The sequence below is a fragment of the Eucyclogobius newberryi genome, unplaced genomic scaffold, assembly GCF_026437365.1.
Source record: "Eucyclogobius newberryi isolate DKJ021-1_F unplaced genomic scaffold, fEucNew1.0.hap1 SCAF_5, whole genome shotgun sequence".
In the NCBI taxonomy this organism is placed as follows: domain Eukaryota; kingdom Metazoa; phylum Chordata; class Actinopteri; order Gobiiformes; family Gobiidae; genus Eucyclogobius; species Eucyclogobius newberryi.
Genome location: NW_027316167.1, coordinates 24,236,298 through 24,261,858, shown reverse-complemented (window position 1 = coordinate 24,261,858; position 25,561 = coordinate 24,236,298). Strand labels below are relative to the sequence as shown.

The 25,561-nt window shown below is 41.1% G+C and overlaps 3 protein-coding genes across 5 annotated transcripts; 2 read left to right on the top strand and 1 right to left on the bottom strand.

Annotated features, from left to right (window-relative positions):
* The first annotated feature begins 643 nt into the window (after window positions 1-643).
* On the top strand, window positions 644-13,945 carry LOC140380815 (uncharacterized). 2 transcript variants are annotated; one of them, XM_072464730.1, is made up of 5 exons: window positions 644-826; window positions 9,905-11,551; window positions 11,823-12,014; window positions 12,101-12,272; window positions 12,718-13,945. In XM_072464730.1, the coding sequence occupies exons 1-5, from the start codon at window positions 713-715 to the stop codon at window positions 12,897-12,899; spliced, it is 2,307 nt and encodes a 768-aa protein (XP_072320831.1). In that variant the 5' UTR covers window positions 644-712; the 3' UTR covers window positions 12,900-13,945. The 2 variants fall into 2 exon arrangements, with proteins under 2 accessions (XP_072320831.1, XP_072320832.1); XM_072464731.1 differs by lacking the exon at window positions 644-826 and adding an exon at window positions 8,466-9,035.
* Window positions 13,946-14,512: 567 nt separating this feature from the next.
* On the bottom strand, window positions 14,513-20,541 carry LOC140380653 (isocitrate dehydrogenase [NADP], mitochondrial-like). Of its 2 annotated transcripts, XM_072464535.1 has the most exons (14): window positions 20,335-20,541; window positions 19,874-20,119; window positions 18,147-18,160; window positions 17,749-17,891; window positions 17,463-17,554; window positions 16,320-16,485; window positions 16,080-16,240; window positions 15,869-16,012; window positions 15,657-15,793; window positions 15,356-15,507; window positions 15,150-15,262; window positions 14,972-15,069; window positions 14,797-14,889; window positions 14,513-14,717 (listed from the first exon to the last, which is right to left on the bottom strand). In XM_072464535.1, exons 1-14 carry the CDS (start codon window positions 20,476-20,478, stop codon window positions 14,630-14,632), a joined length of 1,791 nt encoding a protein of 596 aa, XP_072320636.1. In that variant the 5' UTR covers window positions 20,479-20,541; the 3' UTR covers window positions 14,513-14,629. The 2 variants fall into 2 exon arrangements, with proteins under 2 accessions (XP_072320636.1, XP_072320635.1); XM_072464534.1 differs by lacking the exons at window positions 14,513-14,717; window positions 14,797-14,889; window positions 14,972-15,069; ... (7 more) ...; window positions 17,749-17,891; window positions 18,147-18,160 and adding an exon at window positions 18,299-19,509 and having other exon boundaries at window positions 20,335-20,523.
* A 1,624-nt stretch (window positions 20,542-22,165) lies between these two features.
* Window positions 22,166-25,006, top strand: LOC140380652 (retinol dehydrogenase 11). The gene is made up of 7 exons (XM_072464533.1): window positions 22,166-22,337; window positions 22,698-22,838; window positions 23,267-23,458; window positions 23,528-23,689; window positions 23,930-24,046; window positions 24,149-24,353; window positions 24,429-25,006. The coding sequence occupies exons 1-7, from the start codon at window positions 22,262-22,264 to the stop codon at window positions 24,523-24,525; spliced, it is 990 nt and encodes a 329-aa protein (XP_072320634.1). The 5' UTR covers window positions 22,166-22,261; the 3' UTR covers window positions 24,526-25,006.
* Window positions 25,007-25,561: the final 555 nt, after the last annotated feature.

The following is a 25,561-nucleotide window of genomic DNA, read 5'->3' as shown; positions in this document are numbered from 1 at the left end:
TGGCATTTTGAGTCGAGTATTACATCAGTTTAAAATGTTATTTACATCTACCATCGGTTTTCTTAATGTTGTATTTTTAGGATGGTACAGGAAAACTTCCATGTGTCTAAATTGTATCATTGGAGGCGCCTGGAAACCTATTACAGTCGACATGGAAACCTGTGTACAACCTTTATAAAAATAAAACCATAAACGTAACAATCCCTCACCGTGAGGATAAAGAAACAGAATGATTAATGCATGAAGTTGTTCAAACGAAAAGCTCATTTAAAGTGCACTGACGATTGGGTTTGATGCGTAACTGGAATACGGATATTTAACTTGCGCAAGAACGCCCCCTTGTGGTATATGAAAACGTACAGCAACAATAAAAATTAAAATAATAATAATAATAATAATGAGGATGAAATCTTTTTTTTTTTTAAAGAAGGGACAAATTATAAGCGTGAAAACAAGAATAAAAATGTATACAATGCATAATTTATCTACGACCTTAAAAAAAATAATAAGTATCGCTGTAGGCCTACTGGACGAACGAGGGACTACACCGACTCCCCACGAGCCGATGCAGATCAAATTAATAGTCAACAAGGTAAATTGATGTTCCGTTGTCAAAAAGGCGCTGAGTGAAGCACATTCTCCCTCGCGGCGATGAGGAGGAGCTCGCGCGTTTATTCATTCACGTCAGCCCCTCTCTCCCTTCTTCCCGTCCATGGTCCCTCCTTCCTGCTCCGCGCACAACGGGGACCCTCTCCGCCGTAGCAGTCCCCCCCACACTAACATAAACCACAGTCACGTCGCCACCATAAACCGCTTTTGGATCCAGGTGAGTCCGTATTTGTCGTTCTTTTTTGTCGGCGCAAACGGGGCGGCATTGCGCGCGCGGCGGCGGCGGCCCGGGGGCACGAGACGCGGAGTGATTCGACCATAACTTATTACGATTCTCCCTTTGAGCAGCACCAGCAGCACCAGCAGCAGAAGCACCAGCGGCGGCGGCGGCGGCAGCTAGAACGAAACCTATGCCGCGCGGGGATGCACGGCCGGCGGCACAGCATCTACGCCTCGCGCCGCTCACCTCTGCCCGTCATAAACCTCACCAACACGCGATGTAGGTCAAGCACAGTTGTCAAAATGTCGTCCTATTTTTTGTTAGTCTCGTCTCGCTGGAGAGAGAATGGGGGAAGAAGCGACGACGCATAGGGGAGGTGGTGGTGGAGGAGGTGGAGTAGGGGCACCACGGGCACCACCAGGCCACGTTTGTCCGAGCGCTCCCCATCCACACCGCCCTCTGCCCGGGTCTGCGCGCACCGGGGCGGCCTGGCTCGTTTAGGCCTGCTGCTCTCAACAAAGTTTAGCTGTTGAGTTTAGGGGGGGGGGGGGGGGCGGTCGAGAAGAGTCCTCGCGCGCGCGCTCTCCGGGGGGGGGGACACGAGTCGACTCCTACTTTCCGGAAGACACGATAATGTTTTGCGCTTTAGTGGTTTGTCATCATCCCCGCGCGCGCCTTTGCGGTGATGCGGTGCTGCGGATGCGCCTGGAGCCCCGGGATGCACCGCACGTCTCCCTCACGCGGCTGTCAGAGGTCATTGGTGGGCTGCACAGGTATCGTCAGAGAGCGCGGGGGGGCCCCCTCAGCGCGCGTAGGGGCCCCAAATCACTGCTGGGAGTTTTTTTTTGTGTGATGTATTGAATGTAGTGCTGCAGTTTGGCACAGTTTACAAATGTTGCTGCACGTGCGTGACAATCCGGAGACTTGGAATTAGAGCTGAACGATTTTTGCACCTAATTGTGCGACTTTAGATTTGCAATTAATATGTTTACAGCTGATTTCTGTTTCAATGTTAACGTTTATGCACACGAGCTGCAAAAGAAGAATGCACAGAATGTTATGCTACTTAAATGATAATTGCGATTCGGTGCCTGCAGCTCTGCATGATCTGCTTTAGTGCTTCAGATGACCAGTGGCCCTGTGGTCAAAGTGTTGGCGTTCTTAACAGATTAAAGGAACTGTCCGTGAGTCAGAACCCACCCGCTGTTGCACATTTCAGAATGAATGGTTGCATAGTTCCATCCCATTGTCGGTGCAGGATGACTGTCCAAATGGTTTGTTCTGTGTTACTAGATGTTCCTTCTGCCGTGTCCATCTCCGGCTCGTTTCAGGTTAATGGCTTATTGACCAGTGCTTCAAATGTGCTTCAGACTATACGGCCTTCTTGTGTTGCTTTGTATGTCTCAAGCTGTGGCAGTTTTGTGTTATACAGTGGTAATTTGTGCAACTCGAACATTTCTTTAATGTTCTTTTCTTTAATCATTAATTTAGTCATTTTTGGTCACTTCCTGGTCAAACTATGAAGCAAAAAGTGGCTTATATCATGTTTTTGTTGACCAAACCAATGACTGATCATCGATTAATCCAGTGACTATTCTTTTGATTAATTGAGTAGTTATTTAGATTGCACTTACTCACTAAACAGGTTATTCAAGCAAAGCCAGAATTTTACACATTTTTGTGTAATTTTGATGTCAACACTGCTGAATCTGAGTCATTAAATCTCTTCTCTCAGCTCATGGCATTTATTGGAATCAGTGTATAACAAATTACAACTAAAATTACAGATATTTGTGTCAACTAATACCGATTAAACAAAGAAGAATGAGACTCAAAGCCCTGACATAATATTTGAAGTACCATTATTTCCTCCAAAAACAACAAAGTATTCTGTCTTGTCCCGTATAAAAGCTGCTAACCCCGTAGTTTAGATCCGTACAAACTCTTTTATTAGTCTGCCAGTTCATATTTCAGCCTTTTTGTCAATTCTCCTGGATGCGTTTGAAATGTGAGCTTTGAACAGAATCCTATTATAACATAAATCACAGATCTCATCACAGTCACAAAGCTCGTCAGACAAATCACAATTAGATCATTTCCCCAAATAGTTTAGCCCAATTTCCTGGTTGATTCTATGCTGATTTAGTTGACTGAAATCTATTAAGTCTTGGCAAATAATAATGGCTTTACTGGAATAATATGAAACTTAATTAAACCGGTTGCTGCTCATTACGGTTAAACATGAGTGACATCTGGGAAGTTCCCTCAAAGTGTCAAAACGGATGCATTGTCAGTCACACCTATTAACACAAGCTGCAATGTTTTAGAAGTCTTGATGACAAAGAAACCAGAACTATCCCTTTTTTAATCTTTTTTAATACTTAACACAACCTGAATGTTCTATGCAGCATTTCTCAAACTGGTGAACATGGACACCTCTTCAGTTCTTGTGTTTTTGTCATTTTTAGTACATTTCCCCCACTTTTTTGCTCTTCTTTGAGTCATTTCTCAGTTTCCCTGAAATAGTCCTGTTTTAGCCCTGATTTGGATCAGTTTTCCCTTGGAATGCCATATATTTTCTTTGGCTGGACTTGGTGTTAAATGTACAACATGCTGATGCGATGAAATTTCAACTACTTGTTATTATTCTGAATCTCTTTCTCCGTCCTGTTCTCGTCAGACCATTTGGGTATTGTGTGCTTATTTATGAAGTCGGCACATTTGAGCGCTGATGTTCCCTGAAGCACAGTTTACCTCCGCTCCGGCCTGTCGCGAGGCTTCTCTCTCTGAAGCTGAGTTTGCATGGGATTTGAGGATTTGATGCAACACAAACGTCAGGTCATGTATTGCTTCCTGAGGTTGTACATGGGACACAGTTGGATTAGTAAGGCCTTGAAAAGAATACAGCGAGCGCCTGTTTTTGTGTGTGAGGAACTGTAATGTCTGTAAACGACCACAAATGTCTCTGTGTAGAACTTAGGACTGTCTCAATTCATTAGGGCTTTACTTATGTTCAGAGTTATGTTGATATTGATTTGATGCTGTGGAAATTAACCGTTTTAAAGCATAGACATATGTTTTGGTTTGTGATGTCTCTTTATTGGTTCAACTGCAGCAATAATTGACTAAAACTGTCATCAGTTAATTGACTAAATGGAGGTGTGTGAAGAAGTGAAGAGACAGATTAAACTGTCCAGTCATTCTTTAATTAAAAAAACAAACAACTACTTCCATATAGCTTTTCTGGACACTCAAAGACGATTAACAGAATGAAATAATGAGTTGACTAATACAAAATGTGGTTGATTATGACACTATGGACCGATTAATTGACAAAAGAACTACTATGATACATTTATCGTAGTGGTGTTTGTTTTATTCAGTATTGTGCCTCTAAATACAGCTTCAAAATTTGCTTCCCTTCTAGAGGCGGACAGTGTACCTAAATTTAGATAATATTATGAATGCCGTTTTGAAGATATGCACAATTATAATACCAAATATATAGTTTATTGTAAAAAAAAAATATATACATGATTTGATTTGATATAGAACCATGCTTAGACCCAGATTGTAGCATCCTCTTCTTTTCAGAGCAGTGGCCTGGTTTATGCCCTCTTGACAACGTTGACTGAAAGCGACTTTCATGCAAATCTCACATCCTGGTGCTGCAAAAGGCTCGATACTCAATACCAGTTTAACAGAGCAAAACAATGAGTAGTAGTAGTAGTAGTAGTAGTAGTAGTAGTAGTAGTAGTAGTAGTAGTAGTAGTAGTAGTAGTAGTAGTAGTAGTAGTAGTAGTAGTAGTAGTAGTAGTAGTAGTAGTAGTAGTAGTAGTAGTAGTAGTAGTAGTAGTAGTAGTAGTAGTAGTAGTAGTAGTAGTAGTAGTAGTAGTAGTAGTAGTAGTAGTAGTAGTAGTAGTAGTAGTAGTAGTAGTAGTAGTAGTAGTAGTAGTAGTAGTAGTAGTAGTAGTAGTAGTAGTAGTAGTAGTAGTAGTAGTAGTAGTAGTAGTAGTAGTAGTAGTAGTAGTAGTAGTAGTAGTAGTAGTAGTAGTAGTAGTAGTAGTAGTAGTAGTAGTAGTAGTAGTAGTAGTAGTAGTAGTAGTAGTAGTAGTAGTAGTAGTAGTAGTAGTAGTAGTAGTAGTAGTAGTAGTAGTAGTAGTAGTAGTAGTAGTAGTAGTAGTAGTAGTAGTAGTAGTAGTAGTAGTAGTAGTAGTAGTAGTAGTAGTAGTAGTAGTAGTAGTAGTAGTAGTAGTAGTAGTAGTAGTAGTAGTAGTAGTAGTAGTAGTAGTAGTAGTAGTAGTAGTAGTAGTAGTAGTAGTAGTAGTAGTAGTAGTAGTAGTAGTAGTAGTAGTAGTAGTAGTAGTAGTAGTAGTAGTAGTAGTAGTAGTAGTAGTAGTAGTAGTAGTAGTAGTAGTAGTAGTAGTAGTAGTAGTAGTAGTAGTAGTAGTAGTAGTAGTAGTAGTAGTAGTAGTAGTAGTAGTAGTAGTAGTAGTAGTAGTAGTAGTAGTAGTAGTAGTAGTAGTAGTAGTAGTAGTAGTAGTAGTAGTAGTAGTAGTAGTAGTAGTAGTAGTAGTAGTAGTAGTAGTAGTAGTAGTAGTAGTAGTAGTAGTAGTAGTAGTAGTAGTAGTAGTAGTAGTAGTAGTAGTAGTAGTAGTAGTAGTAGTAGTAGTAGTAGTAGTAGTAGTAGTAGTAGTAGTAGTAGTAGTAGTAGTAGTAGTAGTAGTAGTAGTAGTAGTAGTAGTAGTAGTAGTAGTAGTAGTAGTAGTAGTAGTAGTAGTAGAGGAGGAGGAGGAGGAGGAGGAGGAGGAGGAGGAGGAGGAGGAGGAGGAGGAGGAGGAGGAGGAGGAGGAGGAGGAGGAGGAGGAGGAGGAGGAGGAGGAGGAGGAGGAGGAGGAGGAGGAGGAGTAGTAGTAGTAGTATGCAGCTGACATGTTCTTTGGGCGCTGTTTACGTCTGGAGCCTTTGTGGACGGATGAAAGTTGATATTATACATTACAGGACGCTTTTAGGGCAAGGAGAGGATAAGAGTCCCATTACACCTGGAGCTTAGTCTGAGTAAACGGAGTAAAGACTGCTCCATGTGCTTATTTATTGTACTATATTTTTCCCACGAGCTGTTCATTCATAGTCATTGCTTTATAGTTTAGGGCTGGGCAACTATTCCCATTTCAAACACATAATTATGCCATTTTTAATTAAGGGCTCTTTAGAGTTTGGACATTAGAGCATTAATTGGGATTATTTTTCTGTTAAATTATAGTGATTCAAAGTCATGCTCGTCAAATCAAGGCATTTTAATTGTTTTTAATAAGAAAAATCATGATCGATCAATATGAGAGGGGGGAGGGAAATGATTATGACTAATTGTTCTGCCACATCGCCCGGCCCGACAGTCATTATTAGTATTAGTATTAGTACTAGTATTAGTATTAGTGTTTGTCTCTTGTATTTCTCTGAACACAAACAAGTTCAGAAATGGCCAGTTGGACAGTGTTGTTATGATTTAAAAATGAGACTAATTGTGACGTGAACGTGATTAAAAGTGACAGTTGGATGGACCACTTCAGCTGTGAGAGAGAGAGGACTTCAGGCCTATTCTTTCTCTCCTTCTCTTTCCCCTTATCTCTCTTTCTCTCTCCCCCTCTCTCTTTCTCTCTCCCCCTCTCTCTTTCTCTCTCCCCCTCTCCGCCATAGCTGCGGCCATGTTTGTGAAACCACAGAACAGGCTCTCGTTCTTTCTTTCCCTCCCTCCCTCCCTCGCTTTCTCTTTCTGTTCCCTTCTAAGCCCCTCCCCCTCTCTGTCCCTCTCTCCTCCATCTCCCTCTTTTCAATCTGCTTCCCTCCATTTCCTCCCCTCTCGCTCTGCACTGCACTGTACGCCCCCCTCCCCCTTCACATGGCACACCCCTCCTCTTTTTCTCTCTCCCTCTCTCTCTCTCTGTCTCTCTCTCTCTCTCTCTCTCTCTGTCTACTCTGTCGTTTTTCTTTTTTTCTTTTCTCCCCTGTCTCGCGCTCTATCTCTTCCATCCTCCCCTCCCCCACATAAGACTTTACTGTCTCCCCACTGCCTTCCCTCTCGGCAGAGCTCTGGTTTTCTCCCCCGCCGTCTCACCCTTCACCCCCTCTTTCATTCCCAGTAACCATCTTTTTCTCTTCTTCTCTCCTTTTTCTCTTTCAGTTTCTCCTTCTTTTGTCTGATTTCGCCCCCATTTTGTCCTCTGCTTCTTCTTTTCCCTCCATGTTCTCTCTCTTTCACTCCCTCCCCCTCCCTCTCTGTCTTTCTCTTTCTCTCTCCTTCCCCCTGCCTTATCCTTCCTTCCTTCTCTCTCTGCTGTTCTCTGCCATTTTCCCTTTCATTTTCCCTTCCACTTTCCCTTCCTGCTCTCCTCCTTTTATGTCTTTTACTTTCTCCTGTAATTTCCCCTCTTCTTTACCTCTTTTTTTTCTTGCTCTCTCTTTCAGCTGATTACACCCCCATTTTGTCCTCTGCAGTTTTCCCTTTCTCTTTGCCTCCACATTCTCTCTATCCTCCAGGTCACCATTATTCCTCTTTATGCAGTTTAGTACAAATGATGGCGTGACATTAGAGTATTTGTGGCAGCAGAAGATAAACACTGAAGCATGTTTGGGACGATGCTTCCTCATATTCAACAAGTGGCTCAAGCGCTGCTGTGAACCAGCCCCATCGGTTTAAGAGGAGATAGACACTGAGCCCTGTCACAATAATAATGATGATAATAATAACAATAATAATAATCCCTGCAACGAGCTGGGGTGTGCCCCGCCTAAGGCCCAAAGCCTGACGGGAACAAGCTGTGGAAAATGAATGAATGAATAGCAATAATGATGACAATCACTGCATAATTGAAAATGTGTGTAAAGTTATTATTATAATTTATTTATTTTAAAACTGAATGGATAAACATATTTTCATCTTTTAAACTACTCTGTTGGCGTTGACATTTTAAGATGTACATTATATTTAGTTTGATAAGTCAATCTTCAAGTATTTTAAAGTAACAAATCTAATAAGCAGCCCAACTATAGAACTGCTTATGATATGATATGATCTGATGAAACATTGTGGATCAGTAATATATTTGCCCAACACTATATTGGTCCTCCTGGACCTGATGCCATCCTGTAAGTTTAGGTGTAGTATAAAACAACCCAACGCACATTCATCTCATGCAGTCAACTTTACTTTCCATCCATTTTGTATTTCTTATTCTTTTACTGCATTTTCTTCTACCCATCCCCCTTTCCCTCTCGCTCTCTTTCCTTCTCCCCTCTCTCTCTCTCCTTTTCTCTCCGCTCCCCTTCTATTCCTGCACTACCCCCCCTCTTTCTTTCTCTTCCTCCTGCTCTTTCTCTGCATTCAATCTTCCTCTTCTTTTTCTCCATCCATCCATCCCTCCCTCCCCCTCTCTCTTTCACACTCCCCCTTTCAATCTACCATTGCATTAAACCTCCCCCTTTCCGTTCTCTTTACCCCCTCTCTCTTTCCCTCACTCCCTCCCATTCTACCCATCCCCCTCCCCCTTTATCCCTACGCGAAAGCTTTCTCTCTCTCTCCCTCTCTCTCTCGCTCTCCCTTCCTTTTCTTCTCGCATTCTATTCCTGCATTAAACCCTCCTTTTTTCACCCCTCTCTCGCTCTCTCGCTCTCTCTCTCTGTCTTTGTCTCACTCTCTTTCTCTCTCCCCCTCCCTTTCTATTCCTGTACAAAACCCTCCTTTCTCTCTCTCTTTCTCCATCATTCCTCTCTATCATCCGTTTGCTCCACTCTTTTTTTCCCTTCCCTCCACCACCTCTTTTTCAACTCTTCTTTTACGTCGGGGCTCAACGCTGGACACTTTGGTCGGCAAATAAGATAAGGAACTATCAAAAGAGATGGCAAACCTCTCAAAACAAATGCAGTTTAAATTCCCTCTCAAATATGTAAGTAAGTCTGTGATGTGTTTCGAAGTCTCAGCTGAAAATCGAGGTCAGTGTTCTGATTTGTAGATTGTTGTTGTTTGTCTGGTCTGCGTTCGTAGAGCCACGGCTTTCTCTAGAGACAGTTTGAGGAAGAGGAAGGTGGGGAAGGATTTGCGCCCCGCCTCTCGCCGTCCTTTACATATAAAGATCAGGCGGACAGTCTCTTCTCACTCAGCAGAAGAATGAGGTCTTTAAAGCACCTGAAGCTTTACAAGAGAAGTCTGGTGAGTGAAGTAGTGCAATTGAAACCGTCGTAAGCATTGAATGTTTTTGCAAAAAAATCAGTCTGATACAGCTCGAGGGGGGGAAATGAAAGTAGCAAAACTAACTGTAGTGTGTCTGGGCCAGTGTAATCGGGATCACTCTGAACGTCCACTCTCATTTAGTAAATCTGCAGTTTTGTCTCTTTTTCTCATTGACGCGCGCTTCTCGTCTCCTCTTTTAGTGTCTCGCTCTATCCGCACTCCCTTCTTCCTGCCTCTCCTTTTCCTAGCGTCTACCTTTTTTATTCTTTCCCTTTCCTCCTTTTTACAGTTTCAAGGTCCATAAAGCTTCTTCAAATTTTGTGTCAGTTGAAATGGACCGTTTATCTTTCTATTTGACATAATAATGTCTGTGTCCGGCTCACTAGACGACATAGTAATTCCCTCAAGCACATGCTACACACGTCTGCCATGCTCAGCTCTCAAGATGCTCGAGTAGCTTGTTATGTTACAACAAAGTTTATTTTTGTATGTTTTTGAACATGTTTTTCTGAATGCGTTTGCGGTCTTGTTTTTATTGCTCCTGTATAGTATTCATATCTTTTGGCTTCAGTATTTGTGATGTGTTCTTGTGAGGAACATTTGAATATGTTTTGTTGCAATTTAACATTACATTTGTAGAGGGACAAATAGTTAACATGTATGACTTTGATTAAAGATACTAACTAACTACTCAAGGCTTTTATTCTGCTTGAGTGTTCAGATGAACTTTCCGAAATAATATTAAATTAGGACATTTGAATTGCAGTGTGACAGTAACTTTTATTTGCTTCACAGGTAGTGTGTATTTCTGTATTCTCAAACCTGACCGGCGTGTGTGTGTGTTGCAGGAGGAGGCGAGCTGGCGCCGGGGTAGATGTGAACCCAAGGTAATGGCCCGGCTGGTGGACACAGGCACACAGACAGATCCAGTGGTTGTGCTGTCCTTGGCCCAGGCTGCCGTTCTAGGTCTCATCTCACAGAATGAAGTTTTCGGAGCTACTATTGCACCCAATGGCTTCTACACTGGTGAACCTAAAGAATCCCCTGCCCCCCCAGTAGACGGAGTGGACTACGAGTACACGGACCAGCTTATTGGAGCTAACGGAGATTACCTTGGCGACAACTTGGGAGAGGACGGACAGATGCAACCCAGCTGTAGTCAGAGGAGGTGGCAGCAAGGCCCTCCTCAGCACCAGGATGCTAAAATGGTCGTCCCTGACCGCCACAGCCTCCCAGTTGGTGACGGGACTCTCATAAAAGGGGAAGTAGTGGGCTCTGGGATGTCCTCATGTGTTCACATGCTTAACAATATGACCTCGAGAGGCGGCTTAATCCAAGTAGACCCAGCCACTCTGAGGGTTCGTAACAAAAACTGTGTAGAGTGTGAGCGGGAAGCATCCACACGACAGCAGCAGCCGCAGCAGCAGCAGCCACAGCAACAGCAGCAGCAGCAGCCGCAGCCGCAGCCGCAGTCGCAGCAGCAACAACAAGCCCCTGTTCATGCACACCCTCCTGCAGGCCTTGTGAGCCACAGAGGAGCTGAGCCTCAAGCCCATAGAGGACTGCAGGCCCAGAGGCCCATGGGAGCCCATGGGCGAGTGGTAAGAGAAGATGGAGATGGGGTGGAGCACCAGCCGAACAACATGATGAAGCCTGCTCAGCCAGAGGAAGCAATCAGCAGCTACTTCCAAACCAGCGAAGTTGGCAGTTATGACTCCAATGAAATGGGAATGAGTGGAGAGTATGAAGAGAGTGGCCAGGGAATGATGTGGACTGATGGGAGCGGAGGGGGGCAGCATCAACCACCTCCGCAGCCCCAGACCCCACGCCGCCAAGGGGGCCGCAGAGTAGACAGGCTTGATATCAATATTCAGATCGACGAGTCCTACTGTGTGGATGTTGGCGATGGCCTCAAGCGCTGGAAGTGCCGCATGTGTGACAAATCCTACACATCAAAGTACAATCTGGTCACGCACATCCTGGGCCACAGTGGCATTAAACCACATGCCTGCGCTCACTGTGGGAAGCTCTTCAAGCAGCCCAGCCACCTTCAGACACACCTGCTGACCCACCAGGGCACCAGACCCCACAAATGCACCGTGTGCAAAAAGGGCTTCACACAAACCAGCCACCTGAAGCGCCACATGCTCCAACACACTGACGTCAAGCCCTACAGCTGCCGCTTCTGCCGCCGGGGGTTTGCCTATCCCAGCGAGCTGAGGGCTCATGAGGTGAAGCACGAGCGCGGACGGTGCCATGTGTGCTCGCAGTGCAGCATGGAGTTCCCCACCTACGCCCACCTCAAGCGCCACCAGACCAGTCACCAGGGCCCACACACCTTCCAGTGCACTGAGTGTAACAAGTCCTTCGCCTACCGCAGCCAGCTCCAGAATCACACCCTGAAACATCAGAGTCCCAGACCTTACACCTGCTCTCAGTGCGGCCTGGAGTTTGTGCAGCTCAACCATTTACGACAGCACTCGCTCACACACAAGGTACAATCTCAAGTCTCATAACAGTATGTTACTATTATGTGTTTGATAATTAGTATAGGAACTACACGTTCAAGCTCTGTTTTCATGAATGGATATTTTGTTATGCTTACAAGTTCTAGTACATTTTCATTCATATCCAACTCAGAATATTGTATTTTAAATGGTGTGGATGGACGTCTGTTGTTTACTCTGCCCACTGGTGGAGAACATCTGCAGCACAGTTTCTGTGTAAATATCTGATACAGCAGTCTTTGTCTGTTGGACGCTGCAGGGAATGAAGGGCCACAAGTGTGAGGTGTGTTCGAGGGAGTTCACTCTGTCGGCCAACCTGAAGAGACACATGCTGATACACAACAGTGTGCGGCCGTTCCAGTGCCATGTCTGCTTCAAGAGCTTCATCCAGAAACAGACACTCAAGACTCATATGATAGTGCACCTGCCCGTTAAGCCTTTCAAATGCAAGGTCAGTACTTCAATGTGACTAAAAACAGAGTGCATTTTAATTTGGATTAATCTGTTTTTATGATATTGTCATCCTGTTGTATTCAGGTGTGTGGCAAATCTTTCAATCGAATGTACAACCTCCTGGGTCACATGCACCTTCACGCTGGCAGTAAGCCTTTCAAGTGTCCTTACTGCACCAGTAAGTTCAACCTGAAGGGAAATCTGAGCAGACACATGAAGGTCAAGCATGGGATGGATGTGTCACCGGAAACGCAAGGTATGATCAATAACTCAGATTAAACAGAACCGGCAAACATTATGATTCTGGTTTCACATCCAAATTCACAAAACACGAGACTAATTCTATGTTGCAAAATCTGCCCTTTTAGCAATTGTATAACACACAATAAATTCACTGTCATTGTAAATGTGCACATTCTTTTTAACTTTATCATCTTCATACATTTTATATTGTCTCCATTAAGATTTAATTTATCTTAATCTAAGTTTATTTGTTTAATGTATTAAGATGTGAAGTGGTTGTATGTTTAGACTAAAGTGTCCTATTTTGGAGGTGGTTCGTTTGGTCAATATAGATTTATAGATATATTTAAATATATAATTGCAGACAATTGTTTTAATTTGAATAATAATGACTTTATTAGCTCATGAAATAAGAATATAAACATCCTTGACCTAATCCTTGAATCCTGTTTTTGCAGAAGTTCTACCAGAAATGGAACCCCAGGGGGAATATGAAGGACAGAACTTCAACTACACATCACCAGACAATATGGAAAACAGTGGCTCTCAAAACCTCACAAAGCTCACAACTGCAAACATGGAAGATATGGAGGAATATTACAACTTTGCGAAGGACACAAACAGCTACACATCTCCTTGAGTGGAGACAACCTCTGGATTTTTTACTGTTTCCTGAAGATGCAGAGTGCTGGACTCCAGATAGATGGAAACTAATGAGACACTTCAGATGACACATGTTCTGGAGTGCTTTTTTTGACACTTCCTTTTACAGAGACAAATGCGTCAGACTGTCACATATGTACTATGTTCCCTGTTTGTCACAGTCAAAAAAGAGCCTACAGTCCCGTTTAATGTAACAGGCTTACTATTTTTCACAAATCACTAATGTATGTCAGTGCATTGGACTGAAAGTGCCACAGACTTGTGCAACTAAACTTCCAGGTTGACTATATAATCGCTATATACAGTATATATATAAATATATATATATCACGTTTTCTATAATTATTAATAGGTTTGAATCATTCTTCCTAAATGTAGGTAGCCATTCCATACATAAATATAATTTTAATAAGGCTGCTGGTGCATTTGTGCTTTTTGCACTGGGTATTGTGGCCTCATTCTAAACTGGGCACCGGCTACAAACACTGTCCCATGTCAGTATTACCAATGTCACTGGCATGTAAAACAGACTGTATCATATTTGACAAAATGCAGTGTTAATCCAATTTTTTTTACGTGGTTTAGATTTACATTAATATCAATCTACTGTAGTAGTTAATATACCACTCTTGTCTGCATTACAATACAATGCTAAGCACTTTTTACATGATAGCTATCATTTCTGTGAAGCCCATCTTTGGTACATACAAATATTTGTTGTCGTTTGTTGGGTAAGGACCAGACCTATTTTCATTCCTCTTTCAATTCAAAGAAAACAGAATAGTTTCTACTTTAAGGTGGCATATTGTAACTTAAAATGTAGGGATTGAAAGGGATTTGATTGTAGTCTTGGTCCTCGTTGCTCTGATTTAGAAAGACTGTTCCTCCTGTCCTACCATGCAGGTCAGAGTTGTTATGCACACTAAACCTAATGAATGATCGAATAGTTCTTTTGTTTAATTTTAAAGATGAGAACTTGTGGCATTAGACCATGGATTATTTAATAAATGTTCTCAAGTTGGATTTTGTTTGTTTTTATGTGTTTTTATGGGCACATCTTAAGTTTTTAATAGATTCACTTCCTAGTATACATTTCAAAATATCTTTCAGGACAACATCTAATAATAGTTTGCTGTGGACTACCTCAGAAAAAGGTGTATCAATATTAAATACTTTCAAAACTTTTATTTTTTCAGATGAACATTTTCAGTTTATGTGGGAAATCCTCATCTAGTGCTATAACACCGATTGTTTCACGCCCCCTGCTGGTAGAAATAATCCTCTGTCACCCTTCACTTACTTTCAACAACTGCAGTACTCATTGCTCTGTACCTTCAGTGCTGTATCTGGTCAGTATTGAAATAAAAAAATATATACAGTACAAATTTGAAAGATATAATAAAATGTAATTTATGGTAATTTGATTATTTCAACTAAAGCAAGGCATATCAAAATAATACAATTTCAGTTGAATCCCACGTGTGACAAAAATCAATAACTTAATTTTAAGAATGATTTCTCTGTGGCAATATTTACTGTGCTGCAAATCCTATGTGCGTAATAAGAAATAGAGATGTTTATATAGACAACCAAGAAGAACATGTATTTATTGAACAGTACAGATGAGATAATAAAACAAATAGAATGCATCTGTACTTGAAAGGTAAAAAATAATGCCTTTCTGGAACTTCTACAAATTAACAGAGTTCATACTTTTTCTAAAGCTTTGTCCAGATTGGTCTTGATTGCGTCCAAAAAGTCTGACGTGGTCATGTAATGTTCATTTATTTTACAGCTATTTGAAAGAAATATCAGGGATTAGAACTATTAGCATAATGAATGTATGTTAAATGTAATTTTAATGAAATACTTACTTGGCCTGACCATGAATGCAGCCTGCAAGGTCCTTTGTCATGACACCATTTTCTACTGTGTCAATGCATACCTGTTCTAAGGTCTGGGCGAATCTGAAACATGTGAAGTTAAAAAGAAGACTTCATACCATAGTTACTATATTAATTTATAATATTTATACAATTGTAAACACACTTCATTAAATCAGGGTTTCCATCCAGCTTTCCTCTGTGCTCCAAGCCTCTGGTCCAAGCAAATATACTCGCTATTGGGTTTGTACTTGTGGATTTTCCCTTCAGAGTGAATGAATGTGGCTAAATACGCTGTATACATCAACTTCTACAACAGTGTAAACATGAACTTGAAGACTTACTCGCTGGTGTTCACGGTAATGCCTGGTGACTGTGCCGTGGGCAGCCTCTGCTTCAATAGTTTTGCCATCAGGACACACTAACACGGACGTCATCAGACCAAGTGAGCCAAAACCTGTACATTAAACAATATCAGATGATTCATGTGGAGTTATAATGTTTGGGCTTGATAATGCGTATTGTATTTGTGGCTTAGAGTAACACTAACCTTGAGCCAGGATATCTGACTGCACATCTCCATCATAGTTTTTACAGGCCCAAACAAAGCCTCCAGAAGATTTGAGGACCTGTGCCACCATGTCATCAATCAGACGGTGTTCGTACCAAATCTTCAGCTTGTCAAATTGTCCTTTATAATATCTGAGAGGAAAAAAACATTAAAAAGTGCACTTTATCCATTCTTATGTCAGAGATCACAGCTGAAACTCTGTAAAAATAAAATAAAAATCCAAATAGAACGTGAAGCATTAGTATTGAATTAAATTTTACAAAGATGATTCTATGTTTACTTTTCAAATACGTCCTCAAATATGTCCTTAAAACGTCCATCATAGGCCTTGAGGATGGTGTTTTTGGTGCTCATGTACAGGGGCCATTTTTTCTGAATGGAATACTGGAAGCAGCTGTGAGCAAATCCAGTGATGGACTAGAGGAACGAAATATCCACAAGACACTATTAAACATGTTCAAAATGAAACCCCCTAAATTGTGTATTTCTTACATCATCAGTATTGTACATTCCCATTCCACAGCCTCCAGAGGGAAAGTCAAACACATCCCACTCTTTGGGTTGACTTCCATCCGCTGGGGCAAAAACAATCCTGAACTTCCCCGGCTTTTTTACCACAAAGTCTGTGGCCCTGTACTGAGAATCAAATGAAAATCACCCCAAAAAAACAAAAACATGACATCAGACTTGGATGAAACTTTACTTGGTCTCCAAATGCATGTCGGCCAATGGTTATAGCCTTCGTCCAACCAGGGATAAGACGGGGGATGTTTTTACAAAGGATCGGTTCACGAAATACAGTTCCCCCCAAAATATTTCTGATGGTACCATTGGGACTCTTCCACATCTTCTTCAATCTAAACTCTGATAAAAACAAACACATTAATCCAGCAGAAAAAAACAAACACTTAAAAAGTACAGAGATGATCCGTGTCAAACGCACCCTCGACTCGCTCCTCGTCCGGGGTGATGGTGGCGCACTTGACGGCCACATTGTGCTTGAGCGTGGCCAGAGCAGAGTCCACCGTGACCTGGTCATTGGTCAGGTCTCTGTACGGCAGGCCCAAGTCAAAGTACACAAGCTCCACGTCCACGTTGGGAAGGATCAGCTGGTTTGGCACGACACAGACTCATATTATCGAAAAGAACACAACGTGGCCTATATGCATATTGAACACCAAATGGGTATAAGGCAAGGCAAGTTTATTTGCAGAGCACATTTCAGGGCAATTCACAGTCCAACTGATTGTCTAAACTAATGAAATCACAAACAAAAGAGAAGAGTGCAAAGAAAAATCCTTTCAGTCATAATTATGCGCAGCTAAAAAAAAAATGTTTTTAGCTTAGATTTGAACATTGTCAGAGTAGAAGCCTGTCTCACATCTTCATGAAGACTGTTCCAGATTTTAGCTGCATAAAACTGAAACGCAGATTCCCCATGTTTAGTCCTGACTCTGGCACCAGCAGGAGGCCGGTCCATGTTTAGTCCTGACTCTGGCACCAGCAGGAGGCCGGTCCATGTTTAGTCCTGACTCTGGCACCAGCAGGAGGCCGGTCCATGTTTAGTCCTGACTCTGGCACCAGCAGGAGGCCGGTCCCTGAGGTCCTCAGAGTCTGAGATGGTTCTTATGGCACTAACATGTCCAAGATGTACTTTGTTGCTAGGCCATGGAGAGACTTGTACACAAGCAGAGCTGCTTTAAAGTCTATTCTCTGAGCCACAGGGAGCTGTAACTGTATGATCGGTTTATGTATCGATTTTATGTCATCAGTTTGTGGTTGGAATATAGGCCTATGGAAGCAAGCGACATTTTGTACAAAAGGCGTTGAATATTAACTGCACCTCCAAAACGGTTGAGATGTTCCCAGTGTGCCATGGAGGTGACGCACATCGAGTCTGCAGTGGTTATAGTCCAATCCCACATTGGTGTTACATAACTGCACTATTGACTACACTAAAACTATATTAGGCTGTAAATAAGTTTCACAAACGTTCAAGTTAATGCTGCTGCTGATAGAAAAATGACAGAAAGGCCACGTAAAGCTGAGGATACAATCATCTGCTGTCATCTCTTTACCTTCTCACCTTCTCTTTTATAAAAGCCCAAATGATCCGTGTCATCTCATCTCCATCCATCTCCACGACGGGGTTATCCACTTTGATGCGTTTGGTCGCATCTGAAATGTTTATGAACACTTAGACAAATGCAATATCAACCACAATTGTGTTAATTTCCCCCTTTGTTATTTTTGTGATCGGTTGATGGCAATTCTTGAACAGCCAACCTGTGATCTAAGTCAGTATGGCCTACTGATCTGTCCGCCGTGTGTGTGTCCTGTGTGTCAGAGCTAATAACCAAAGAACTACTTACAGTTGCTCCTTTGCTGCAGTCTGTGGTAACAACCCGCGGCAGGTCCGAAAGCTGCGGGCTTTTGAGACAGGCTCGCGCTTACAGAACGTGTCACTTGAGCCAAAAGTTTGAGAGAACGAGACATTTTTATTACGCCCTCAAGGCTTGACCTTGATCAAGATCTTTTGACTTACGAATGAAAGAATGGCATCAAGTTTGGCACGAGATGGGCACTGTTACTGTATAATGTCACACGTCAGCAAGTTTCTTTCTGCAGAATTGAACATGATTGGACTGTGGACAGGCGCTGCGCCAATCAGAGCGAAGCGCCAATCAGAGCGCTGCGCCAATCAGAGCGAAGCGCACCAGGGCTTGGCAATGCGTGGGTTCAGGACAGGGTTCAGTGTGGGCTGACGTACGCATTTAAATTTGACTTTTCCTCATTCCGTCAACACATGGCAGGTTTTGTAATTGAACATGTTTCAGAAGAAACAAAAAACAAGATAATTCTTAAGGGTAAACAAACTAGAGCAATAGTCAGAAGCTCCCAGAAGCAAAAGGCTTTTGCAACTTGAAGTTTAAGGCACTTTTATTTGCAACAAATCTGAGAAGTTTAACTGACATTTCATATTCTCACAATAATCTAATTTATATAAATCAACTATAAGTAACAGTACAACATGGAGAGGAGCAATTGACACATGACAGAAATCCGTTCAAATTATTAAATTACAAAATTAATTGAAATGTAAGAATTTTTTTCCACATAATAAAACCCATTATGGCCCACAACCTTAAAATAAATTATATAAAGTACACATGCAGACAAATTCAGTAACTATTCAATAACAAACTGTAAACATTTGGCTTTAAATGCATCTAAAACAGACTGTGCCATTTGTACCAGTAACAGCTGGCCAAATATAAATGCAGGTATTATACAGTCAATAACAAATGTGTAATTATTTATTTGGTCTTTTTAACCAGGCATAAAGTGAAATCATTAAAATCTGTGCAAACCCCAAACGTGCTATAAAAATATAGATTATTTTATTGTTGATTTAAGTACAAATAATCTCAAAATATAGCCGTTTGATTGAAGTACTAGCCACCCAAATTCCACTGGGACGGCAGTTTTCAAAGGTTATTACAAATAATGCCTTTTCTGTATGTGAGCGACACATCACAAGTCCCAGAACAAACTGATTCAAACTGGTGCAAACGCGACACATTTCCATTCAAAGTGTCATTATTTAACGTGTGTCAAATGAAGGGGTGAACACATTAACCCTAACAATGCACCCGTTTGCACCCGTTTGCCCCCAAATATGTTTTTGGCAGTTCTAAAATAATTTCTAATGGGTGGTGGAGCAATAATAAATAATAGATGAAAAAAGAAACCTGACACCTATTTACATCATAGGCATCATTTAGATTTTGAAGTGTTACATTTAGAGAATATTTGCACTGAACAAAGCAATATACTGCATTTTTTATGTATCCTCACATAACAATGTCAAAGAAAACCAAATGAAAAACATCTGTTTCTTATGTGCTAACTGACACAGGGCCTTTCTTTTCAGTAAAGAAACTTCTCAACATCATGACTTGTCCGATGCCAATCACAAACAAAAGGACGGTTTCTCCAATGGACCAGTAAGTGACACGTTCGAGAAGATGTTCTGCCTTGAGACGGTCGTGAGCCTCCCTGAGCCGGGACCAAGTCTGTGATTCTGTCACCACCTTCAGGACTTCATGAATGGACACACAGCTGTATTCAAGCTAAAAAAAAAGAACAGTTAGAAGTCATCCTAAAGTCATACGCAGCGAGGAAAGGGTCGAAATGCACATGAACAGAGACAAACAATACAGATAATGGAGGGTTTAACAGGAAGAAGAACGATGAGGTCAAAGAAATCAACACAAATGATTCCTGGGGCAGCTCAGACTTCAGTTTGCATGAATGCTGCTACTATAGTGGGCAGAGCCTTTTGTGTTGCTTTAGTCTCATAAAAATGAGTAGTGATCTAACAGATTGTTGTTAATACAAATGTAATTCACTGATCGTTTGCTTTCTTGTCTTCTTCCCTTTTCGAGTTATTCACAGTAGTGTCCAAACTGGTGAGTAAAGACATAATGTTCTTACCTGGGTGAGTGATGTTGCTTGAGTCATGTCAGGGAGCAGGGGCTGCTCATTGTCATGGCGAATCTCTAGGTAGATTATTTTATTTGTAAATGTGGAGAACTCGTTGCTGAAGCATATTCTGTAGACTCCTTTCATAGCGGTGATGTTGGAAAAGTGGTCATATTGCCTTTTCTTCTCATCATATAACAGATTGTTTTGTGGGTCTGTGACAAAACAGTCCACATCGTAGTTCCCCCCAGCAATAACCTAAAAGAGATATTGAGACCAAAAATAATTCACATTTAACAAGTTGCTTGTCAAACTGATCAGATCAGAGACTTTCACATATGGACTCAACTACAAACATTGTATGAAAATAACATCCAAATGAAAGTTATTCACAGCATCTCTGCTACAATAACAGGCTGTTGCATTGGGCAGTAGCAGCTGTTACATTGCAATAATACAGATGTTGCACTTACTTGGTAGTCCAGCTCCAACTTCACGCCGCTCTCGAATTCCTCGTAAAAACACTGCTTTTCGTTATCCGGGAGTTCAAAGGTGAGCTCAGTCCCAAAGACAAACAGCACATGCAGGAACAAACAGATCAGTCGCAAAGACAACATAATGAAGCCGAAACAACAGACAGTGCGGGCGGCTGCGGGCTGCAGGTTCCATTCACCGGAGACATAAAGGTTCACGGCGGAACCGGGGCGGAACGATGGGCGGAACCGGGGCAGGACGTGTTACTCTGACGTGGCAACACCACAAAACACTTCCGGGGCAACTTTGTTTACCTTAAAGTTTAGTTGTAGTTTTTTGTCCCCGTTGATTTTGCTTTTTTGAGTGACCACTTAAATACAAAGAAGGGTTTGTTGTAAATGGAAAAACCCTGTTTTAATTCACGTGTGGATTTATACATTATTCTGTATGACTCTGAATATAATTAATGGACCACTTTCCCCCATATCATACTTCCATGTTTTTAATTGAGTATGGGTTTCAGAATGATGTGAATTAAGATGGATAAATGGATGAAGAGTAGACACAGTGTAGCCTCTATAGACCTGTGCAGGAGTCAAAGCACACTTGTGTGGGGCTAAAGCTGTTTTTAGTTGACTTTGTTGCAGTACAAATTAGAGATCTCTTCTTATTGTAGTGTTTTCTTCTGCTTTTTAATTTGCACAGGTGCAGCTCTGCGCTTGTAATTGTATATATTACCAATATTTATTTTAAGGGTCGTGTGGGCTTTCTGAGATCATGGCTGACAGAGCATTTCAAGATCAAACTGGAAGGAGCATAAGGGACTTTATAGTGAGGTGGGAGAAAGGCTTGAAAAGAGGCCTTTGTTAGCAATTCTGCCGGGACATATCAGTTGACTAAACCCTTGATGTGTCCCACCCAGGTACAGGATAAAGGATGGTTATTCCTGTTCTGTGGCCAGTTTGAGTGAGATTATGCTATAGGCTACTAACAGCATCATGCACCAGGGGATCTCTTGGTAATGGGCTCTTGGTTCATTTTTTTCACCTTCTAATTAATCTTTATTTTACCAGGTAAGAACTCATTGTGATTGAGACCTCTTTTTAAGGATGACTCTAACCAGCTATTTGCAAATGTGCTCTTTCTTTACATAAAAGTTGGCTTCTAAACCTTAAGGCAGCTTTCATCTTTGCTTCTATACTTTAATTTGATCCATGGCTTCTACCCTAAATTTTCTTATTGTGATCCACCCTCACTGTGAAGGAGAGGTTTTGCTGGTCTTTCCTTCCTCCTGCCATCAGACTCTACATTGAACACTGCCCTGAACATGTGTCATTCAGCTTTTTTATATTTAATGTGAAATACTGTAATAAGCATGTGCATTACTGTGACATAATGTCAAACTTCCCTGGTGCAATATTTTGTCATATAAAACAGCTGTAAATAACAGTGTTATTATTACGATTATAAGTGTTATTTCTAAATTATCTGCTAATTTAACTTCTGTGCCTGATCTGTTTCTGTACCTAATCTGTGTTGCAACACTGGGATTTCCCCATTGTGGGACAAATACACGTTATCTTATCATATCATGCTAACAGGCCTACGTCTTAATATTGATTTAAATTAATCACATACATTTTTATATGATATATTCTTTTGCGTCGGACACCGGTGGCATTAGCCTACACACTTGGAGTTGCCTGTTACAAAACATTGTGGTAAAACGCTTTTATTGTGAAATACCATGCGACACACGCTCACTTCCGTAATTGAAACGCCCACTGAACCCAACAAACTATCAAGTCCGTAATCAAACCTTTACTGTTCTACTATAAACTTTAGAGTATTTAGAGTTACACAATAGGAGGACATTTCTTTTGAAAGAAGAACTTGTAGATCGACACATCGCGTGAAACAGCAGCGATGTCAAACTACGCGGAAGCAGTGAAGGACTTTGTAGAAAGTCATGTCACTGGCCTCACACTTGTCTTTATTGCAGGTAAATACAATATTTGACCTTTACTGGTTGGTATACGACACAAAATGGCGTATCACAGGTAAAAAGCCTACAGTTTCAGGCCACGTGTGAACTAGGCCTACTCAACCCTGTCATTTTCTGTGTGGCAAACTGTATTTGTGTTGTTTAACACTCAGACATGTGGGGAAGAGTTAACCTCCTCTCACGGTGTTAATTTGTGTATTCATGGATTATTACATATTTAGAGCTACTCAGAGAGAAAGGCCTGTAGTTCATGTTGACTTGAATGTGGTTGTACTTTGAGATAGTATTTTGATAACTTCACTGATGTTGTCATATGTATTGGTGAACGATAATAACCTGATTATTCTGTTAATTCAGGGGCAGGTCTCGTGACCTTCCGCCGGTGGATGGGTGGAAGAGTCTGTCTCAGCAAGGTCAGGCTGGATGGAAAAACAGTCCTGATCACAGGTGCCAACACTGGCATTGGGAAAGAGACAGCCCTGGACATGGCTGGGCGAGGTCAGCAAAAACAAAACAGACATTTAAAGAGCATTCACATCTGTCGTTATTTAGTCCTAAAATTGAGCCCATTTTTTAAATAATTTGGACTGGACTTGTTTAGTCATTGTCAATTTCAGGTTTAAGTTTAATCCTAAACCGGATGTGATTAATTTGCAAGTAGGAACACACCCTAAATCAAATGTTTTTATTTTTTAGATTTATTAACACCTTTATTTAAACAAGAGGTCCCATTTAGGCAGAAGCCAACACAATCCCCACAGTACAGAAAATCACAAAATATTATTAAAACTCTCAAATCTCAATCACCACACTTTATAATGTATGTTTTATCAAATGTCACTACAGCTTCCAATTGCCACTCAGCTTTAGTGAGAACTCTTTTTCATCTAACATTACGAGGTGTGTGTCATGTTACCGTTTTACAGGGGCCAGAGTAATCCTGGCCTGCAGGGACATCACTAAAGCCCACATTGTTGCTGATATGATTCGCCAGCGGAGCGGAAACGGCAATGTGGTGGTGAAGAAGGTAGACCTGGCTTCTCTGCAGTCAGTGAGACTACTGGCCAAGGACATAGAGGCCAATGAGCCGCGCTTAGACATCCTCATCAACAATGCAGGTGTTTTCTAGTTGTTAAACTGCTGTGGCCAAAAGTCTGTGGAAGTCTGAAGTAAGTTTTTTTTTGAAGGGATCATGATGTGCCCCAAGTGGAAAACAGAAGATGGATTTGAAATGCAGTTTGGTGTAAACCATTTAGGACATTTTCTCCTGACTAATTGTCTTCTCGACCTGTTGAAGAAATCGACTCCAAGTCGCATCGTCCTTGTGTCTAGCCTGGCGCACGAGAAAGGTATATATATGTGTATATAGCCATATATACATATATGGGTATATACGTATATGGGTATATGGGTATATGTGTATATACCCATATACGTAGATGGGTATACGTAGATGGGTATATACATATATGGGTATACACACATGTATATTATATACATGTGTATACACGTATATGTGTATGTATATTATAAATACACTTTGTATTTTTAAAAAAAATAACAACATTTTGTACTGATACGATTTTCAGGACAGATACATTTTGATGATATCAACCTGGATAAAGACTACAGACGAGAGAAAAGTTACCGTCAAAGTAAACTGGCAAATGTGCTTTTTGGCAAAGAACTTGCAGCACGACTCGAAGGTAATACACAATATGTTTCAAATGATTCTGCAAAATAGTTCTGAACATTAAACACATTTCACAGGCATTTATTTGTATTCATAATATTTATTTTTTGCATAGGATCTGGCGTGACGGTGTACAGTCTGCATCCTGGGGTCATTCGCACTGAGTTGGGTCGTCACTTGTTTCCTACTCTGGCTCTGTGGAAGAGAATCATAGCCATGCCCTTGATGATGCTCATCAAAACACCCTGGGAAGGAGCGCAGACCACTATCTACTGCGCTGTAGAGGAGAAGCTGGCCAACGAGAGCGGCCTCTACTACAGGCAAGTACTCTTTACAAATATGAGTTCTTAAATGTGCAATGATATCATATTGACCTATTGTTCTTGGTTGTACAGTGATTGTGCCCTGAAGACAGCAGCACCACAAGCTCAAGATGATGCTGCAGCAAAGAGGCTGTGGGACCTCAGTGCTTCAATGGTTGGCCTTGGCTAAACTATGAGAGCGGTATAAAAGCTTTGTTTGATCATAAAACACTATTTTAATGCTATAATCATGTAAAGCTCTGTACAACCTGATTGTAGCACAGAGTTACATTATATATGTGCTGTGTTTGCCTTTATATTTACTCTACATTTGAAGCATTATTTACTTTTTACAATTGGCTAAATTGTATTTTGCACTTTTTTCATTTATATTCTCACTAATCCTTACCAGACAAATATCTAAATATTTGAAGTATTATAAACTGTCTTTGCACTAAGTTATAAGTTAAAAATGGATGAATTTATTGACAAGACATGTCGAGCCAGTGAGGCTGGTGTAGAGCCTTGTCTGATGTCTCTTTAGAAGTTTTATTTTACATTGTCATATTGATGCATTAATTGTGTACTTCACTGTCTGAAATGTAAGGAAGAATTGTAAGCAAATTTTTAATACAAACAAAAGAAAAAAATATCAATGAAAGTGCACATCATTAATATAGAAAACAAACAATAAATATTTAGCTATTCACATTTTTGGAATTGACTGCATAGTTTTGTATATATATTAACAATTAGATAAAACATCCACAAAATCATAATGATTTTAGTTTAGCAGCTCATGGTGTTACATTTGACTATTTTATGAATTGGAGCACAGCAGATGTAAGTCAAAATGACTCACCTAATTTTGTATTCCACCTCAACTGTTAAATTTCAGCCTTTTAAAAGATTAGTCATGTCAGATCATGTTAGGGTGCCTGAGTTCATCACAGCAGTGGAGTTGCTAATACAAAATAACACATTTTATGAATACTTTGAATCAACATCCATGGTGGCTTCTACGATGCATTTTCCCCTTAAGCCTCTATAGTTCATAGATAAATCTATCCTAACAACAAGTAAGGCATAAGAAGTGGTAAAGCTGTAACAAAACAAATGTACATGCTACCCATTTTCTTCACAGATTCTGTTTATACCTTGTTTAGCACGAACAAACGCTGACAACAGACTTGTCCGTCCGTTAGACTCATGGATGTTCCACACTT